This window comes from Pteropus medius, unplaced genomic scaffold (assembly GCF_902729225.1).
Source record: "Pteropus medius unplaced genomic scaffold, Ma_sr-lr_union100, whole genome shotgun sequence".
Lineage (NCBI taxonomy): Eukaryota > Metazoa > Chordata > Mammalia > Chiroptera > Pteropodidae > Pteropus > Pteropus medius.
In genome coordinates, this window is record NW_024344378.1 from 59,061,346 (window position 1) to 59,082,352 (window position 21,007).

General features: G+C 40.4%; 1 protein-coding gene across 1 annotated transcript in view; it reads left to right on the forward strand.

The window, feature by feature from the left end:
• WDFY4 (WDFY family member 4) overlaps nucleotides 1–21,007 on the forward strand; it is a 280,147-nt gene that overhangs the window by 33,487 nt on the left and 225,653 nt on the right. The window contains exons 7-12 of the mRNA XM_039870919.1: nucleotides 1,479–1,698; nucleotides 3,472–3,629; nucleotides 5,183–5,635; nucleotides 7,819–7,923; nucleotides 9,342–9,532; nucleotides 16,190–16,770. Coding sequence (XP_039726853.1) covers nucleotides 1,479–1,698; nucleotides 3,472–3,629; nucleotides 5,183–5,635; nucleotides 7,819–7,923; nucleotides 9,342–9,532; nucleotides 16,190–16,770 — 1,708 coding nt within the window. The remainder of the gene's footprint in view (nucleotides 1–1,478; nucleotides 1,699–3,471; nucleotides 3,630–5,182; nucleotides 5,636–7,818; nucleotides 7,924–9,341; nucleotides 9,533–16,189; nucleotides 16,771–21,007) is intronic.

Genomic DNA, 21,007 nt, shown 5'->3' on the forward strand with positions numbered 1-21,007 from the left:
TAGCGTCGTCTGCCTCCTCTTGAAAATCCAGACAATGCTGGGAAAGCGCAGACACCACATTGGCTCACAGAATCTCAGGAAAGTGTATTAGCTTCCTCTTAGAGCTGGGAGGGAAGCTCTGCCAGGCTAACTCCAAGGGAAACATTTTGACAAAGGTTTACTTCAACTGACCTCCTCACCCACCATGTGTCATTTCCTCAGCTCTACTAGCTGAAGTGCTTCTTGGGAGTATAGCTTTCCAATACTTGGGCTGACCCCAAGGTATGGGATCTTTTAGGGAGTGGCTCAGAGCCTGCCAGTGTGACCTGCTTATTTTCAAACACTTGCCGTGTGGTCTTTCTTCTTTTTGGGACCTCCTGTAAAGGAGAACATCAGCCAGTGAGAGCTGGGAGAGCTCAAGCCCGCTCTCTTACTGTAAGTGAGCCCGGGCTACAATGGCAGCCCCAGTTTAGGGATTCAAAACACCTAGTGAGGCCAGGGACTGGAGGAAATGGTTTAGGGCTGAGCTGCCCCCCCCCACCCCACACACACACTGGAGTTGGAGACTTCTGAAAAAAGGCTACATGCATTGGTGGTGAGTGTTCCTCACTGTATTGTTACCCTCACCTGGAATAGAAAAATTCTACCTCAGCGAGGAGCCTGCCACCTGGAGCACTATACTCCCTTAGGGGAATGGGTAGTTTCCTTGGGCGTATAGGCTGAGGAGAAAGTCTGGAAGTAAGGGATGACCTGGTGCTTACCTGCCAGGCTCTCAACTCTTGGGACTGCTCTGCCCAGCACACAGACTTTCTGGTGCATCTGAGGCCTCACAGCTGAGGGGCTGAGCACTTGGTAAGCAATTCTACTAAGTACTTGGTAGGCAATTCTCCTGACTTTATCTGCACTCAGAAGAGACTCTTTTCAATGAAAGAGCCCTAACAATAGGAATCAATCAAAATGCAAATCCAATGACATCTCTTCTGACTCAAATCTTTCCTGCCTTCCTACAGCTCTGGAGTAACCAGAATGGCCAGGCATCACAGGAGCAGGCCCAGCTTTCCTCCCCCTCCCTTGTGGTCCACACTTCTGGGCTCCAAACCCCTCATTCTGTTTGCCCTCCCCTTATCACATATTTATATATCCCTCCCTGCACTTTCCACTGAGCTAATATCTGCTCATCTGCAGTGTTGCTTCCTTAAGGCCTTCAATGCTCTAGCCTTGGGTCTTGCATCTCATTACCTAATGGATTTAGGCTCTTCCACATTCTGAGAATTAGGAGTGGAGGGCCAAGAGACTTTCTTTCTCTTCCTATTTTGCCTGTTCTCCTTTGGGGTCTGCAGAATGTGGCTCTCAAGCTGGCACTTCCCATGGGGGAGTCTTCTTGATCCAAGAGGCAAAAGAAAAATGTTTTGGATTAATTCTCATTCACATCTTGATATACAATTTAAAGGCGGGGTGGGGAGGGAATGACTGGCAGAAAAGCTAGTGCTTCTGAGGAGATGGTGGTGTGTTTTGTTTTCCTCCTGTAGCCATGGATTGTATCAAGATCTCACTCCAGAACCTCTCCAGGCTTACAGACTCTCTATCTGCCCCTGAACTGAGTGAGGCCATGAACCTCATCTTGGGCTTTGTGAAGGATTCCTACCTTGTCTCCTCGGCTCTGCTCCTGGAGTTTGAGAATGGGGAGGGCTACCCCCTGCTACTCAAAGTGTTGCTCCGGTAAGTGGCTGTACTTGGTGTGGGAGAAACCACCAAACCTAGGTCCTCAGAATCATTTGGGGTGCTTTGGAAAAAGGCAGATATTGAGGCTTCTCAGAGTGTCTTCTGAAATACAAATCTCTGTAGAGCATGGCCAGAGAGACTTTTATTGCAAAAGCGATTCAATGTGCAGCAGGTTTGAGAGCCACTTCCTCAGAGAACCAGTGAATGATTGTGATAATAGTTTTACCAAGTCCTTATGGTGGTATGTATCACTTACATGCCTGTGGGCCTGACAAACAACTGTCAGAACCTCTATGACTGTGCTGGAGGGCTTTCCGGGACTGCTGTAACTAGCTCTGCCTAAATGCTTGGGGACTGGAAGTGCCAAAGAATTAGCAACCCTTAGGACCAGCCCTCAAGCAATGACTGGCAGAATCTGATAAATACCTAGCAAAGTTGCCCCTTGTGGAGGTATTGGGGCTCTATTCTGCCTCCCAGAGTCCCCAAGAGGATTAAACTTCCGTGGCCCAATGAGGAACTTGCTTGATAATCCTCTGTATTGGCTTTCTTCCTTTCCCTGTTGCACAGTGCCTCTCCCCTACTGGTATTTTGGGATCAGCTCTCAAACTACTCTCCCTCAAATCCTTGACCCATGGTAAACCCAAATGGGTCAGGAGTAATTTCTCCACTCTGACTTGGCAGGGATTGGATACGCCAAGAGATGGAAATCAAAGAAATTCTTTGATTTTCCAAATTCTTCCACTGATATTAGGAAAACTACTTAAGGGCAAGACCACATATATTTTTCCTGGGCTTTGTTGAGAATATAAAAAGCCTTTTTCCTCTGTGGGGTGCAGCTTACTCTGTGTTTTATGGACTTCACTACAATTAGGCTGCCAGTCTAGAGGGGTGACTTGGATGAGGTGGCTGAAGTCTCTCAGTCCAGAGTCTCCAAAAGGGTGTGATTATATGACAATCCTGAGGGCCTTCCCCCAAAGGAACATAACAATTAATGTCCTTATGGGGACATCACACTTTATATTAGTCTGAACCATGACCAACTGGCTCCTGCTACCATAGAGATCTATGTCATAGCAGTTCTAGAACATTTTTTATTTATTATTATTATTATATGGGGCTTGGCTTTCCCCAGACTTCTTGTGGGAGGCAGGAGGTAGGAAATTAGCCCATTCTAGGAAGTGTCAGGAAGGACCTATTGCAGCACATTGGTTTTCCTTTCTACTTTAATTGAAGTTGCACTGCCAACACTTTTACTCTTGACATGGCAGAGCTGTAATAAGACTTGAGAGACCCTTCTCCACAAGAAGAGCAAAGTAGTCCATCTACACATAAGTAGCTAAAAACAAAAACAATACTCTATCTTGAAATAAGCATAAGGAAGTCTAATAAAGTTCGATTATTTCCCACGATGTTTCATTTTTTTGCTCTTTGGAAATGCTAAATCTCTCACTTTGGGGGTGTTCCTTTTCTGTTGGTGCCTGAAGCGCATGCCTTTTGGGGATCCCAGCCACGGAAAGCAGCCTTCTTGTGAGCAAATGCTGTTGCTCTTCCCAAGTTTCTCTGTACGTTTAGATCTAAGGCTGACTTTTGCAAATAGAGTGACTTTTACTCTGGGCACTCCCTTGCCTTTTGCTGCTGATTCGGTGGAGACCTTTGAGGTCTTCTCCAGCACCTTATTATGCATCACCTCTGCATCACAGTGAGTACCATAAGCAAACATGACTGCTCTGTCCAAGAAGTCCAGGGAGCTGGCCTCATGTATCCCTACAGGTACGAAGGGCTGACCCAGAGCGAAGTGGACCCTCACCTGGAAGAGCTCCTCGGGCTGGTGGTGTGGCTGACCACCTGTGGGAAGTCAGAACTGAAGGTGTTTGACAGTGTCACTTACCCTCAACTGGAAGGCTTCAAGTTCCATCATGAGGCTTCTGGTGGGTTATTTTGTGTCTCTGGGTGCCTGGCAGCAGCTGGAGCTATGCCCTGACAAAGCTACATAGATCTTTCTCTGATTCTTTGTAAAGAAACAAACACTTGGCACATGTCAGGGACACAATGGATTTAAAATCTCTCTCTTACAGATTTTTCTAAATGTCTTAGGTGAGACTTAAAGGAAATCTTTGATTAATAAAAGCAAAAACTTGAATGATGAAGGGAGCTTCTGATCTCTGTTGCCACCTCCGGTGTGACTTATTCTGTGACATTTGATTACATAATGGGGACTGATGACTCTGCAACAGTCACCCAGGCTCAGAGTCAGTGCCTCCTCAGTTCTCTAAGATTTGACTGACTGACTGACTGATTGATTGATTGATTGATTGATAAATTTGATTAGCATTCATTGGTGCTTTCTGTGCAGTGGACACTCTGCCCCATCCTGGGCACCACTGTGAACAGGCAAGGTGTTTGCTTCCTACAAATTCTCTGTAGAGACTGTTGCACATACACAGAACAATAATCTGCTCCATAACTGACTGATAAATGCATTAGGCGCAGTGGTGACAACAGGCGGGTATCTGAATTAGTCAAGAAATCCTGTATAGAGCATGAGGTTTTAAGGCTAAATGTGGGTTGTCCAGGTACAAAGGAAGGGGTAGAAGTTTAAAGCCAGAAAGTACAGACTGGAGAAAGAAATGGAGATTGGAAACATCTGGGTGAGTCTGGGGGAATGGCACAGAGACCTTCACAGACCAGAGTGCAGAGGCTGCAGAGCTTGGGGTTAGTACAGGAAAAAGACATTGGATGGGACTCCAGCAGGGTCACAAGGAAGTGTCTGGATCAAAGAGAAGTTCCAGAAACATCTCTGGTGTCCAAGGCCGGAGGCAGGGAGCTTTCAGATGAAGTGTCTCCAGGGCAAGAGAGAATGAAGTTTAACTTTCCAGTTGGAAAGACAGGAGGGGGTGGGTTTGAAAGGTGTCTTTATTTAACAGCTTGTTTAGAAATGAAACTGACTTTGCTTAGTAATCTTTCACATAATTTGATTTTAATTGATTGAAACCAATCTACCAGCCCAGTGCTGCTCAATGGAAATATAATGTGAACCACATTACCTTATTTTATTTTAAGTGTTTTCATAGCCATATTAAAGAAAAACAGCTTAAATTATTTATAATAATATATTTTACTTAACTCAGTATATCCAAAATATTCCCATCTTAACATAGGGTCAATACAAATAATTGTTAATGATATATTTTTTTCATTATTTTCTTTGTGCTATGTCTTGGAAAGCTGGTGTGCATTTTTACACTCATAGAATATCTCAGTTTAGAGTGACATTTTGAGTGCTCAATTACCTGTCACATCTTGGATAAAGCAACTCCAGCCTTATAGTTTGGGCAACTGGATTTCTGGACTTCTGATAGACATTTACTTGCAGGTGTCAGAAAATAGGAACTTTAAATGATATTTCTTAATGATAATGCAAACTTGTATTTCTAAGCATAGGCAGGAGAAATGACTTGAAAGATTATTCTTTCATCTTCAGGGGTGACTGTTAAGAATCTTCAAGCATTCCAAGTACTACAGAATGTTTTCCACAAAGCCAGTAACTCTATTCTCTGCACGAAAGTCTTACTGGCCATCAGAACCATGTGGTCCTGGAATGCCCGCAACTTCTTCCTCCTGGAGTGGACCTTACAGCCCATCTCGCAGTTTGTGGAGATGGTACCCCTGAAGCCAGCCCAAGTGCAGATGCACTTCTTCCAGCTCCTGGAGGCCCTGGTGTTCGAGCTGCATTATGTGCCCCATGAGATTCTGGGAAAGGTGCAGCGCCTGATCAAGGAGAGCCCTGAGCCACTCTGTACCCTCGTGGCTCTGCAGAGTGTCCTCAGGATAGCCAGCGTGGACCCACTCTTCACTGACATCTTCCGGGACTCGGGGCTCCTGGGCCTGCTGCTAGCCCAGCTGCGGAAGCGGGCTAAGATCCTGAGGAAGTCAGGTGTGTAGGAGTGTCAGAGGCAGGGAGTGGGGGAACAGACTGGGAGTCAGTGTTAGCTGGGCCTGGTCTGCATGTCTGCCCTGCCACCCACCAACATAACAGAGAAAGTGAGCATGCCCATGTCACCTAGTGCCATGGGGGCCAGAAAAGGTACCCCTGGGGCACATGACTTCATAGAGCAGCAGCCTCTCTATTTTGTATAACTGGCCTGATCTTTCCCATGAAGAAATAAGGAGGATGGGTGTAACTTTAAACAGACTCACGGGGCTAACTCCTGCCCGATGAATTCTCAGCTTTCAGAGGTCTTTTTCACTAGATATTGTCGGAATATTTAGATGGGGAGATAGCAGAGGGAAGGACTGGTCCTCAGTAATTCAAAGGGGAAAGAAAAATCAGAGAGGCTTAGGGCTCTTGTTGGGGACCTGTCTAGGTCAGCTGGGTTATGGCTGACTTGCTTACTCAGTGTTGTTAGGCTCAATGGTATTCCGTTTGGAGCAGGGGTCATTGCTACCTGGCTTGTCCCTCTGAGTCTTGTGTGTACTTTGCTGAGCTGTGCACCCATGGCTCCTTGGCATCATCCTTTCATCCCTGTCTCAGCCCTTACACTCTGGACTCTCAAAGTTATCAACTTCTCCTCCTCCTGTGGGACTTCAGGGTCCTTCTGTCCAGGCCAGAGTGCACTCAGGAGTGATATCCTGGGCTCTCTCACTGACTAACCACACCCCATGCACATACTCTGTTGGGGCCACTCTATGGGGTTGTCTGCAATGCCCACTTCTACCAACTTTCAAACAGGAATTGGAGTGAAAACTACTTTCGGATCCCCACGGCTTTCCCTCAATCTGTTTATACCTGCCCCTCTGGGATTTCAGCCTGGAGGGACATTGAGACACAGGAAGCCATATATATATATACTCATACACACATATATGTGTGTTTGTGTATATATATATATATATACATACACACACACACACACACACACACACACACACACACACATATATATACACACATATATATGTATATCATAGAGCTGTTGTGAGAATTCAACAAGGAAATATCTGAAAATGACCCATTGTTGTGTTTAGCGCATAATAAGTATTCGAGAAACATTGGTCATCTTATCCCTATAGGCTCTGTGCTACCTTATGGGAGACTGAGATAAACTTGTAAGGAGGAGCTCTTACACACTTTTTGGGGTTCAGGAAGTACCCATGCTTCCCTGGGAGTGTCAGGGCTGAGGATAAGGCACTCCCATCTTAGCATAGCTGGGCCCTAGGTCAGGCCTTGGAGTGTCTTTTGTGTGTTCTTCTTTCTAGTGCTCTTTACACAGTCTTTTTGTTTAACTCTCTGTGTTATCTTAACTATATATTGTTTTTCAGCAGCCTGACATTGAGTTTGCTCTTAATCCCAATCCCAGACCTATGACCAGTCCCAGGAGAATTCGAACTTTTTTTTGTGAGCTGATGTATCCAATCTTACTTTATGCTTTCTATTGTTAAGTGTTTCTTGTTGTTTCTTAGATATTTGTCTCCTAGTTAATAAACTCTACCTTTACTCATTCATTCATTCATTCATTCCCCCAACTATGTATTGAATTTTCCTCTCATGTCAGGTATTTTATGGCACTGGGGATTCAATGCTGAACACATAGACCTGGTTTGCCCTCACGGATCTAATGGGGACATCTATCTACCCCAGAATCTCTTAGGCATCTTCACGCCTGTGGTGTGAGCTGGCAATCCTCCCTCCCTGGCAGGAATGGCAAACTATACAAGTGTCCAAATGAAACTCAAGAAGGCAGAGCTTCAGAGATTATGCAGGATAGTGGTTCTCCAAGAGGTGTCCTCAGATCTGGCCCATCAGCATCATTTGGAAACTTGTTAGAAATGCAATTATAAGACCTTACCCAGGATCTCCTAAGTTGGAAACTCTGGGGAAAGGACTCAGCTTCTGGATTTTAACAGTGAGCCCTCCAGAAAATTTCGATGTGCTCAAGTTGAAGAAATATTGCTCTAAGGGACAGTCGAGTTACATCTTACAAATTGAGATGCATATTCCCTTATAATAGAAGCATTATCTTCTATTTCCATAACAGGATAGAAAACTAATGGAATCAAAGATTTAGGATCATACCATACGCACTTACTTTTTTTTTTATTGTTTCTTAAATATGGCAGGAAGCAAAGAGTCCACTCCCAGTGTTCAGGATCCAGAAAGGGAACTGACTTGTGTGATGCTGAAAACTGTAGTCACACTTCTGAAAGGCTCAGTTCGGAATGCGGGTAAGGATGGCACCAAATTTGTCTTGTCACTGCTTGGTAAAACAGTAACTATTTTTGGTGATTTATGTCAATGTTCAAAGGAATGACCAGCACTAATGTGTGGTTAATGTCCATTTGCTGGTTGATGTTCAATGATCATCAGTAAATTGGTAGACATCTCAGTTGACACCTTTTTCTTTTAAAATTGCTAAATAAGGTTGAGAGGAAAGGTGTATTCTAAATTTATGAGACCACAAAGCACCCCTCACCCCACCCTTTAATGTGAAATCCTTTAAGATCCTGCTGCACTGACTAGATGCTTAAAAAAAATCCAAATAATAAAATACAAAGAAAATTTGTCATTTTTAAGAGAGTTAATTTGATGTGCTTCCAGCCTATAATGGACTTAACTCCGAACATCCAAAAAAATTTTTAGCTTTCTAAGATCATGCAGCTTCCAAACTTTTTAAAAACAATATGTGCATATAATATACATTCATACATTTTATACTATGAAGCTTCAACAAAGTGACAGATGCTTTAACAAAGTGACATCAGAGGGCTCGGTGATTTGAAGCATCTTTATCTGAAGCACTCACAGACCAATTATACCAAAAGTGAATGATTATTTCCTGTGGCAGAGGGTCTCTAGTGTTAGGCTATAAAAGATTCCCTGGAGGTGCTGTTAAAATGCATATTCCTATAGATTTAATTAGAAGCAGGCCAAGGTAGAGATCAGGAATCTACTTTTAAACAGACTTCCAAGACGATTTCCATGTAGGGAGCATCTTATCCATAATTGGAGAACCCATGCTTTATGGAATTGACCAGTCACATCCACATTTGAACAATCCAGTTACTTCCCAGTTCTCATTCCACATGTGATAACATCAAATATCAATCTTGGGGAAAAAATTCTTAGGATTACTTTTAAACAAAAACATACCGCCAGCCAAATTTCTTTAATTCCACATCCTCCACTTCCCAAGAAACTACCTAGGAATTAAATATATTATTAATTTCAATTATGGTTTGATTTCACTGAGAATTTTGGCAGAGAGAAGAGAGAGAATTGCCATCTGCCCTGGATTAGGAAATTATGTTGAAATAAAAGGCAGAAGTATATCTAGTTAAAGTTTATATTACTTAAGTTTCTGTAAAAAAAAAAGAAAGACATTTTTCAAAAACAGAATTCTCACTGGAGAAGAAAGCAGGTTTTCTTTTTAACTCTCAGCTCCACAGTTTCTCTTTTCCTCTTTTCATTTTAAAAGTGAGTATAGATTTTGAAAAAAGTTTCTAGTGGGCAGAAGAGACACACGAGAATGTAGCAAAACAGACTAGGACACTGTAAGGAACTTCAATTACAATTTCCTTGTAATTGAAACTAAGGTGCCGAGGTCCTCAGCATTCTAGCCCCATACTGTCTCTCTGGTCTGCAGTTGTCCTCAAAGACCATGGCATGGTGCCCTTCATCAAGATCTTCCTGGACGATGAGTGGTACCGGGGAGCCTCACTCAGCATCTTGGAGCAGCTCTCAGTCATCAATGCTGAGGAGTATATGAGCATCATTGTGGGTGCTTTGTGCTCATCCACTCAAGAGGAGCTGCAGCTGAAACTGGATCTCCTGAAGGTAATGTCCTCTTTGTGATGGGCTTTCCCATGGACATGTAGCGGGTGATTGACATCAGCCCTTGCATTCATTCACTCAGTCACTCAGTTGGTTACTGTATTACACAGGTAGGGTAGTACCAGATGCAACAACAAATAAACCCTACTTCCTCAGTAGCCTGACACATTAGGAGTTTCTTTCTTATGTCCATACAGTCCGATCAATGATTAGAGGGGTATCATTCAGGGACAGCTGTCACCTGGGCAGCTAATCCAGCCAGTAAATAAAGGAATGAAGAGAATGGAGAATTGCACAGGGAATCCTTGTTTGGGCCTAGAAATGGCACATGTTAGCTTCTGTCCAATTTCCTTTGGGCAGAACTTTGAACAGGACTCATTTTGGATTCAAAGAGTGCCAGAAAATGTAGTCCCTGGCTGGGCACCTACTTTCCAGCAACCCTGTAAACTAAGGAAGTGGAGCCTGAATCAGTGGTGCCCAAGTAGCTGCCTTGTTTACTTGTCCAGAATTCAGTGAGCATATAGCAATTACCAGGTCTGATGCAGAATGCCTGGGACATAACATTGAGTGAGAAACAGCCCTTGTCATCTGGGAGCTGCCTTCCATGTTTGAGGAAGGTGCACAGAGAATGTTTGAGCTGGGCAAAGAAAGCAAAGGGTAATCAAAGACACTGGAACTGTGAGTGTCAGGGAGAAGTAAAACGAGGGTGCCACCTTTGGGCAACCAAGAGGTGTATATGTTTTTATTTTTGTAATATTTTTAGCAATCATCAAATTATCTTAAAACACTTGAAGATGATAATAAGTATCATTGCCACCATCCCTTCTGCATTATACTTTCACAATTTTGTTGCTGTTCCTGCCTTTTCATTCCTTTTGTCTTTGTGGGTTTATGCCTTAAAAAAATTCCTTTTCTTTTGTTATATGCTGTTTAAGAGAAGAGCAGATGTAAATTCAAATATTTCCCAGGAAGCTGACTTTGGGACCGTTCACATGTATGTGTAACATAGTCCCATATAAAATACACACTTATGTGTTGTTAACATACCACGCTTGAAAACTGGTGAATTAAAAAATAATACAAAGTTACTCTGAGTTCCGAAATTAAATCATTAACCTTACTTAGCCATGACCATCTTTGTACAAAACCATTTTAACATTTAGAGAATGGTGTTCAGTTTATTTTATCTACTTTATTGTTCTGCAGAGCCAATGTCAGACACTGACGTAGCTGTGTTACTGTCATCACATGGTCTAAACCTGCAGTGCTTGATGTGGCCAAAGCATCACGAGAAGCTCATTTAAAAGTGGCATTATGCCCATGACTATCATGTATTTATCAAATGACAAGAACCGAAACTATGATTTAATTACAGCCACCCTCCTCCCCGCAAAAACCCTGCAAAACCTGTAAAGGGATTTATATGAAATGCAAAAACAAAGTTAAATGTCTTTTGAAATACACTAGAGTCCTATGATTATGTGAAGTAAAGGGATTGAAGAAGGCATGTAAAGGAGACAGTCAGGGAGAGATATCAAGAATTAATGACAATTTACAGCTGGGAAGGACCTTAGCTTCATGTATGTGGTCCAGTCTTAATGTTCCAATGGAGACAATTCTGGAGAACTTCTAATACTAAATGGTGCAGTTGAGTTTGAACCTAAGACTAGCGACTTAAAATCCTCTTCACCATGCTGTTTGTTGCATTTTTTCCAACATGCCTATGTTCAGCTGTATTTACATTTGCCTTATTGTGATAAGAAACAAGAAAGACATGGGCCAAGGCAGTCAGGACTTTGGTTCTTTACTGGGCAAATAATTGTAATCCCCATATATTTCTGACATTTTCATATTGAAAGTCAAACAGATATACAGAGAGGAAAGTTTTGATTTTACTTTTCTTGGAGAGTATGAGTGTTTCTGTGTTCATAGAAAAGAGTGCACCACTTTGCTCACAGAAAGTTCATCTTGTTTACTCTATAGCCCAGAGGAACCTTATTGGAATGTCAGCCCTTGGGTAATAGGGCTGAATTTCCAGAATTAGCAATGTAAAGCCATTATGGTGTTTTACAGATTCAATATCATTTCCAAATCATGCTATCAAGAGAGCATGTCAGGGATAAGCAGTGTAAGCTTATTTAACAATTATACCCTGTGTTCAATGTGCTTTCTTCTCCCTGGGTGCCAAGTCACTGCTGGGTGGTCAGGAGGGTGCCTAGAGCTGTCATAACTCCCCCAGGACCATGGCTGTCAACACGTTGCTGCCCCAGTGGGTAGTGGGGAGGGATGGGGCCCAGGAGTCTGTTCCAGACTCAGCCACCACTGATCCATGTGAGCGAATAGCCAACATTTGCTGCAGTCTGATGTGGGATCTGCGTTTCTTCTAAATCATCTTGGAGCTTTAGTAACAAAGATGTAAAATTAGCTCTTTCTGGTTGGATCTCCTTTTTTAGAAGTCGAGAGTGAAATTTGTCTGAAACACTGTCTGCAAAGTGGGTCAGGATGTAAGATGAGGGGAAAGTCATGGAATGGGGGAACCACAAAAACAGTACCCTCTGCCCCCCAATAAAGGTTTACCATTTCTGAAGTGCATTCACATCATGGTGTCTCCCTCACTTCCCTTTCTGAGGCAGAATCAGCCAGCTTCTCTTGAGAAAATTTCACCAGAAACATCCAATTTAGGGCAATTGTTTCCAAAATCCAGGGGCAATTCCATACCAATACAGAAGCACATGTGACTTCACCACCTAATTCTGGCAAATGATAACTGAGTTAAAGAATAATGTAAGCAAATGAATTTCCTCTCCACAGCCAGTGGGACCATGATTGGGTTATGTGCAAATTCAGATTGATTTGCTAATATACATTAAGCTGCTCAACTCTGAGCTTAATTGTATTACCTCACCCGTCTTCCAGTATGACACATGGAAAATTATGAGGAATAACAAATAATAGAATGTGAAATAAATCCTGTTAGTCCTAACATAGTTAGCGCTTTGCTGCAGACATTCATTTTATAGATTCAAGCTGGAGGAATACTAACTCAGAGACTATGACATGGTAACTGAGTTAAGGAGGAGAAAATGTGCTTAACACTGACCTTTCTTGAAATGTGTCAACCCTAGCCTGATTACTTTGACTTTATCTCATTAAATTTACTCCTTTCCAAAGACTAGCCAGCCTAGGTGATGCATTATCATGCAAAGTTGAATGACAGTAATAGAGACCCTCCTCCTAGGCCCCCAGTTCCTGACAAATCGTTTCCTGAAGTATCGCAATATTTATTTTTCTTTATGATAGAAATGTTTCTCTTTAGTTGCTATGAAATTAAGCCTTTGTAATTGGATTTCGAACTCTTTATTTTATGACTCTGCAAATATGAAATTAACCCCATCCTAAGAAATAATAGAGCAGTCTAAGTCCTAATGAGATTACCCCCATTTTAGATAATGACTCTGAATTTAATAAATCAAACTAAGCAACAATTAAGGACAGCCATCTCTTTCTCTTGCTCCCTCCCAACAGGAGGAGAAAAGAGCCATTTAGAAATTACAGGGAACAGACCCTCTGAGAGACACAGATCGTAAAGAGGATTATTATTGGGTTGCTTCTCTTTTTAAAATATCTGTTCTCAACACTTTGAATGATGGAGTCCTTTCAAGCAATATCTGTTGTCAACTTGGATAATCGGAAGGTGGTGTCTTGAGGGAAGAGGGGTTTTTAGTGGCCATCCAGAGCTCAGACAATAGTCTATAATTTGATCAGTTTTATTCTTTAATTATTCTCACTTTTTGTTATTCGTTTTGTTATGTGATAAACAGAAGTGCTTCATTCACACTATTTGTCTTAAACAACCCCTAGTGGTTTTAGGAGCCACTGAAAGCATTCACATAAATTTGGATTGTTTAACATCCTAGAGCATAAGATTTCCTGATGTCTTCATGATTTATTTTTCATGGCATGAGTCATGTGACCAGGCACAAGGTCAGGTTCAGACAATACCGTGCATGCTATAACACACACCAGTGTTCAGCCTTGCCTGTGGATTGTCAGTTGGCAGAAAGAAAGCACAATCTCACATACTTCAAGGTTAGAGTATGTTTCTAATTCCATTGAAGGAATAATATTATGAGGAGTGAGTTTCTCACACAAGGCAGGCACAGACAGCATATACCGATGGCCTTTTCTGACCCTGGTGTCCCCAGGATAGATGATAGGAGCAGGCAACTACTATCACTGTGTGATACTGCTACACAGAGGAAGATATTGCCTAGTGTAGAAAGCTCAGTGTTGCCATGCTATCGCTTTTACATTCACTGAGGATCACTAGTCTTGAGAACCTGCTTTAACAATTTAAATGCTTCTCTTTAAGGACATGTCTACAAATATTAACCTTTCCTGGTTTTGAGCCAAATTCAGAAGTAGTTAGGCCATGTTCTCATCTGGCAGGAGAAAGCAGGTGTCATTGTCTAGTCCTTAATATTTTGTTTTTGCCTCCATATTTCTGGCAGTCTGGAAAGCCCATTTCCTAAAGTATATTCCACAACTCTGATTTTATCCCTTATTAGTAAGTGGCCTTGACGTTGAGATTCTTTCAAAGAACAAAATGACAATTCAATTTCCCCATAGTCATGTCCCTGAGCTGTGGTGGGTAATCATTGATCTTACCACCATAAGTCATGCATTTTCTTTTTCTATTACCAGGAAAAATCAATTAACACATATTGGCGAGGATGAATTTTTCTAACTCACTCTGTATTATTATTTGTCCATTTTGAACATAATTGTGGACTTTGGCCTTTTGTGGATTCTCCTAGTTACTAAAATCTTTGTCTTGTTTTGTTTTTTAATTTCTCAAAATGTCATTGATGGGGCAGTGGAAACCCTTACAGCAACTCCTTGGTCATTATTTTGTCATCTTTGAGAGTCCTTGCTTGTGTGTGTTCACTCAGTCCTGGCCTAATTTGTATTCTCCTACTCAAACATGGGATTGACTGGCCACCAAGCAGCTCAGGTTTCATGTAGAGAATATAATATTAGATAACAAAATTTGGGTATTAGGGGCACACATTATATTGTTTCAGATAAACACTAGTGTTAGGTTAGAATTGCCAGCATTTTAGCAATAGAACTGGAAAATTACCTTTCCCCCCCGCCAAAAGGTACATGACTTCATAGTTCATAGTTACCTGAAACTTGACTGAGTTTCTATTTGACTTTCTCTATATGGAAGTTTTTAAAATCTTTCCTCTTTTATTCATTTATGTTTTAAACCTGACTTACCAGTTTTCTCTTTGTCCATTAACTTTCATGCATCACGCTATAGATTGTCATCTTAAACTATGTATTTAAGACACGACATCACCCCCTCCCTCCAAAATTGGGAATTTATTTTTTTCTCTTTGAACCTTGTTTCAAGCATCCTGGAGCTGACTCTATGTTGTGCATGTGTAGACAATTGTCTTCTCTGTGTCACTAAAGCGTTAAGTATCTGAAAGGACAAAACAGTTCAAATCTCCCCCTGGAGCCAAAACCACATGGACTGGCCACACTTTAGGAAACATGCATAAAGTGCCTGGGTCTTAGATGGAGTCCCATACAGTTTTTGTGAATAGTAAGTAACTAAATATCAAAAGCTAGAGATTTTTGATATTTATCTAAAATCATCGATACATGCTCTACTTTTAAGGGTAAAGCTTTAGCTTAGAATGAGAACTTCTGAAATGCAGTACTTCCTTCCTTCCAAAACATTTATTGAATACCTATTGTATACTATCCACTGGGCTCAATGAATGGCACATCTTAAGTGCTTTATAAATGTTTAATTTTAGAAGGAATGAAAAGTTTGGCTGTTCAGTAAAAATCTCAGCAATCCGGAGAAGGTAGATTCTACTGTGTGTGTGTGTGTTATAGCCTAAACTCCACACATGGTCTCTTATATGCTATACCTATGGGTTTCCTTCCATTAAAGGTTTCTCTTCTCTACCTTGATTCCCTCACATGTTCACATCAGATTTTAGGTAGATTAATTTTACTATCTTTGCTCATTTAATAGAAGTACCCATGCTTGCACAGAGAGAGAGAGATAAATAATAATAGCCTACTTTATATAGATTTCACTGTGAGTCTCATTTGCAATATGAGAAATGGTTTATTCCATTCATTTAGTGAATATCTATTGAGTACATGCTATATTCCACTGCGATGAGTAAGCCTCATTGCATGGTGCTCAATCTGGTGGAGGGTTGAGACAATTTTCAAGCAACTTCAATACAGTGTGATAAGAGTTTTGATCAGGGAATTAGAGGGGTTTCTGTGAGCACTCAGCCTGGAATGAGTATGAGCTAGGGGTCAGGGAAAGCTTTCTGGAGGGAGATGTATGTAAGTAAAGATATGGGACAATAAATCAAATCTATAAATTAGCATACTCTTCAAGAGCAGCCATTTGAAAGAAGACTCTGAAAGGCAACCTAAAATTAACATTAAGAGGAACAGTATTGAACTTTCAATGTTTCAGAATTGTTCTTCAGGTAGCCGGCTGTTTCTGTGATGTTGAGCAGGGAAGAGCGCCTTCAGTGCTTTGGCAGGGATGTGCAGGAGCTCAGTGTTAAAGACCTGCCTCCTAGGCTTTACTCATTTTTTATCTCATTGGTGTTTCAGTCTCTACTCCGGATCCTGGAGAACCCCAAAGGCCGTGCTGCTTTCAGAATCTCCAGTGGGTTCAATGGGCTGCTGTCCCTGCTCTCTGATTTGGAGGGATCTCTCCAGGATCCCCCCCTGCAGATGTGGGGGGCGGTGACCCCCAGCCAGACCCTGGACCTGGTCCTGCACACCCTCTGTGCTGTGTCTGCAGCTCTGCACCTGGATCCTGTCAATGGTGACTTCTTCAGGAGAAATGGGCTCTTTGAGAAGCTGGCTGAGGACCTCTGCTCGTTAGGCTGTTTTGGGGCCCTGGAGGAAGAGGGAGCCCCTGTGAACTCCTGGGAAGACAAAAAGGCCAGGCCATTTGCTGATTTACTGAGTACGGCTTTTTCCTCTGCCAGTTCATTCCCACCCAAGATACAGAGCTGCCTCCAGATCCTCAGCTTTCTGGACAACATGGTCAGTGGCACCCTCCACCTGCGCAGGGACCTGAAGGAGTCCCTGAGGGCCAGACAAGAAGCAGTTGTGGATGCCCAGGTGGAAGAAGCTAGCAGTGACCCCAAAGGCAACTTTGAGCAGTGGCCAGATCTGGAGGAGAGGTAGAGTTCTGCTGCCTGCTTCTGCATTTGGGTCATCAGTGTATGTCTGTCTCTCATTTCCTACCTAACCATCCTACACACGTGCAGTAAGCCAGATATGCAGAAATGTCAGATGACTTTATTTTCTTTAAATCAAGTTGACTCCAAATTCCTGTACCCTGGGCATTGACAGAAAACCAGTCTGAGTTATTACAGGGGTGAGGAATGCTGTTGGGTCACTAAGAACCAGGGAAGCTTAGTGATCTTGGAAATTCAGAGCAGAACTCTGTAGGTAGATTCATATTCTCCTTTGGCATCTTTGCTGCTCCTGGGAGCCTTGATGCCTGTGCCAGGTATCCTTGGTATAGGCAGGGAGCCTTTGCCTTATCTATTCTGCTCCATCCTCCACCCCGGGGCACTGCCAGGGGATGGTAAGCCCTTTAACTTACAGGACACAAATCATAGTATCCTTCCCAATCATGGGACTCTTTCTGTTCTTTTTTACTGCTTCCACTTTCCCTAGCAAGGACAGTGGCTCCTCTTACTTCTGTAGGCCAATCTCCTCAATGAGCTCAGTCTTTCCTAAACTATTTTTTATTTTCATTCCTGTAATACAGAATTCCACTAAAACAAGAGAGCTCAAAGAACCACCCTCCAACCTTCCATGCCCCTTAGAGCTGGTGGGGAAAAATGAAAGAACAAAACAATTGGTATCTTTTTTCATTCCTCTAAAGCAACAATAACAAAACATGAATTAACATTGTCTACCACTTCTCTATGTCATCTTGCCTTTCATACTACAGAGCGCTCTTTTGAAAGATATTACACATTTTTATCCAAAGAGAGTCCCTGTTGGCCAGACTTCAATGTTAGGAGTTGGTGGGGGAGGGGGTTGGATGTCAAATTAACTACTGCGATAATCATATGATTGTTTTGTTTGATTGGTTAATCTGGTAAATTAATTGGTTTTCTAATTTTGCATTCCTGCACAATTTGCTCATGATATAATTATTGCTAGATTTGATTTGCTAATTTTTTAAAAGAATTTTTGTTCATGAGAAAATTTGGCTTTTCACACTCTTTTTTTGACTATTTTTACTATAAAATTTATGCTAGCCTCATAGCATGAGTTGAGCAGTATTCCTTCTTTTGTTAACGATGTGCTAGAACTTGCCAGTAAAACCTCATGAGCCTGATGTTTTCTTGTGAGATTTATTCTTGTAAGGAGAAATTCGTGCTTATTCTTGAATCATTCTTAGTAAGATATTTTTGAAGTTTATTTTCCCATTTTATTTAAGTTTTAATTTATTGGCATAAGACTATTTACAATATCCTTTTAACTTTTTCCCCTAACATTATCATTTGTGTTCTCTCTTCTTTGTCCCCCAGAGGTTTATTATGTGTTCGATGAACCAGCTGTTAGCTTTTCCTGTCTCTCATACATAAATTTTCTTTTTTTAAATTTGTTATTATTTCCTTCTACTTTCTCCGAGTTTATTCTGATATTCTTTTTCTTAATTTAATTATTAGGAGACTAATTTTCAGTCTTTTTTTTTAACATAAATTTCTCTGTAATGACTACTTTAGCTGTATCACACAACTTTTTTTTTTATGTTGTACTTTTAATATAATTTAGCACTACTTCCTGATTTCCTTTATGACTTATAGTTTTACTCTTAAATCTTGCTTGAATTACAAATTTCCAGAGTTACAGAGTATTTTTGGTCACTTTTGTTATTGACTTCTAATTTTATCATCATCAGAGAAGGTGGACTGCATAGTGCTAATTTTTTTTTTAAATTCATTGAGCTTGATTTGGTGATTCAATGTGGTAAATTTTCATAAATATTCCATGTGTGTTTAAAAAGAATTCATATTTTCCATTTGTTATATTTATTGTTATATTTATATCCTTTAGATCAAATTTGTCAATTGTCATATTCAAATTTTAAGATTCTTAATTTGGTTGGCATATCGGTTACTAAGGTACGTTAAATATCTTCCATTTTAATGGTAGATTTGTCAATTTCTGTTAATTTTTGCCTTACATATATCTGAGGCTATTAGAATCACACATATTTATAATTTTTCCATCATCTAGTGGAATAAAAATTTTTATCATTATGTGATGAACTTTATGTCCAACAGCACATTATGCTATAACACTTATGTCTAATAATAATAGGGCTACACTAGCTTTTTCTGGGTTAGCACATGCCTGGAATTTTTTTATTCATTTGTTTTAAGCTGTCTGTGTCCTTAGGTTTTAGGCATTTCTCTTGTAAACAGTAAAGAGCTATTTTTGTTTTGTTTTATTTGTTTTCTAAACTAGTGTTTTTTGTTATTTTACTGTAGCATGTGCTTTGTTTACATTTTATATAATTATTAATATATTTGTAATGATATATACTTTGCTATTTTACATTTTCTATGTGTCTTACTTTCCCTTTTAATCTTTTTTTAATCCTTGCCTTTTTTGAATTGATTTTTAAAAATTTTTTTTTATCTACTAGTTTGGACTTACACTCTCTGATTAGTCTTTTAGTGGTTACCCTAAAATAATTTAACGGGCATCCTCATAATGTTTAACTAGTGTGCACTGCTACTGTTTATATTTATCTTCCTTCTAATTAACATGTAATGATCTTAGGCCCTTAATATCATTACTGTTTCCTAATATATATATTACTGTTCCCCAATATTTTAATTCTATCAGATTTTAGTTAATCTATTCAATAAGGAATTTATTATTGTTGTTTTAAACAATGTTTATTTAGATTTACCTACGTATTTTTCAATATCTGTGCTCACCATTCTTGCATTTATATCTTTCCATCTGGGATTATTTTCCTATCTGCCAGAAATATATGTGTTAGATCTTTAGTGAGGGTCTGTTTGTGACAAACTCTCTTGGTTTTTGTCCGACAGTGTCTACTTTCTTCCTAATTACTGAAAGATAGTTTTTCTGGGTATACATTTTGGTTAACAGTTATTTTCTCACAGAATGGAATGGTAGCAAAAAGCTTCCATTGTTGCCACTGGGAAATTAACTGTATTTTCATTGTTCTTCTTTTGAAGGTAGTCTGTCATTTTTCTCAGGCTGTTTTTAAGATTTTTTATGATTATCGTTCTATAGTTTTATTATAATGAGCCTTAATTTGGATTATTTAAAAAAAATTTTATTCTGCTTGAAATTCATTGGGATTCCTGAACCTAATAGTTGATATCTTTCTTCAATTCTGGATATTCTCCTTAATTTACTACCTCTTCCCTATATTTTTTCTATTATGTTTTTCTGGAACTCCAATGATATGTGTGCTTTACTTTTTTATTCTGTCTTTTATTTTATTATGTCTTCTATTTCTCTTTCACATTTTCCACGTCTTTTCTCTGTGCTATGTTCTGTACAATTTCTTTTGATCTCTCTGCCAATTCATTTAATCTCCTATTAGCTGGGGATTTAATTCAGCTATTTAGGTTTTTGAATTTTAATTTCAGTGATCATATCTCTAGATATACTGTTTCATTCTTTTTCAAATAATTTTGATGATTTTATAGCTCTTTTCCTTGCCTGTGTTTCTCTCTTCTTTATTTCTTCAAACATACAAATCATAATTATTTTTTTCTGTGTCTTTTGAGATTCTGATTCTCCAATCTGTTGTTTCTGTGGCTGTTACTGATGGTTCCTTGTTTTTTTATTTTTTATTTTTTATTTTGTGGTTTGTGATTTTTAACTGTGAGTCTTGCTCCACGACTTTCCTTTTTCTAGGCTACATGCAGCCCACCCTCACTCTGGACAGCTTGCTTTTCTACAGACATGAGTAAGAACTCAGTGAAGCTGTAGCTACCCTTTGTGAGTCGAATCTTTCTCTTCTTGCTTTGTACTGGGGAGAATTCCCTTTTTGAAGTTTCCTAATCTCTATTCCAAGGATGTTTCCTGAGAAAGCCTCTGCCTTGGCCACTGGGACATATGCAGGTTAACTTGAGATCTCCGTGTTGAATTTTGTTCAACCTGTTCTACCAGGTCCTCTAGGAAGTGTTTGTCAGCACCAGAGACATTTAGAAGTGGTACTGGGTGATGAATAGCAAGTCATTTCTTGAAAGTCTTTGGGGCTGAAAACCAAGTACAAATCTACAATATTACCAATAAAGAAATTGAGGCTGAGAAAGAATAAATAACACGGCCGATAGGTCACACATTTAGTAAGTAATAGAGCCAGGCTATGAACCCAGATTTACCTCCAAAGCCTCAGTGTGT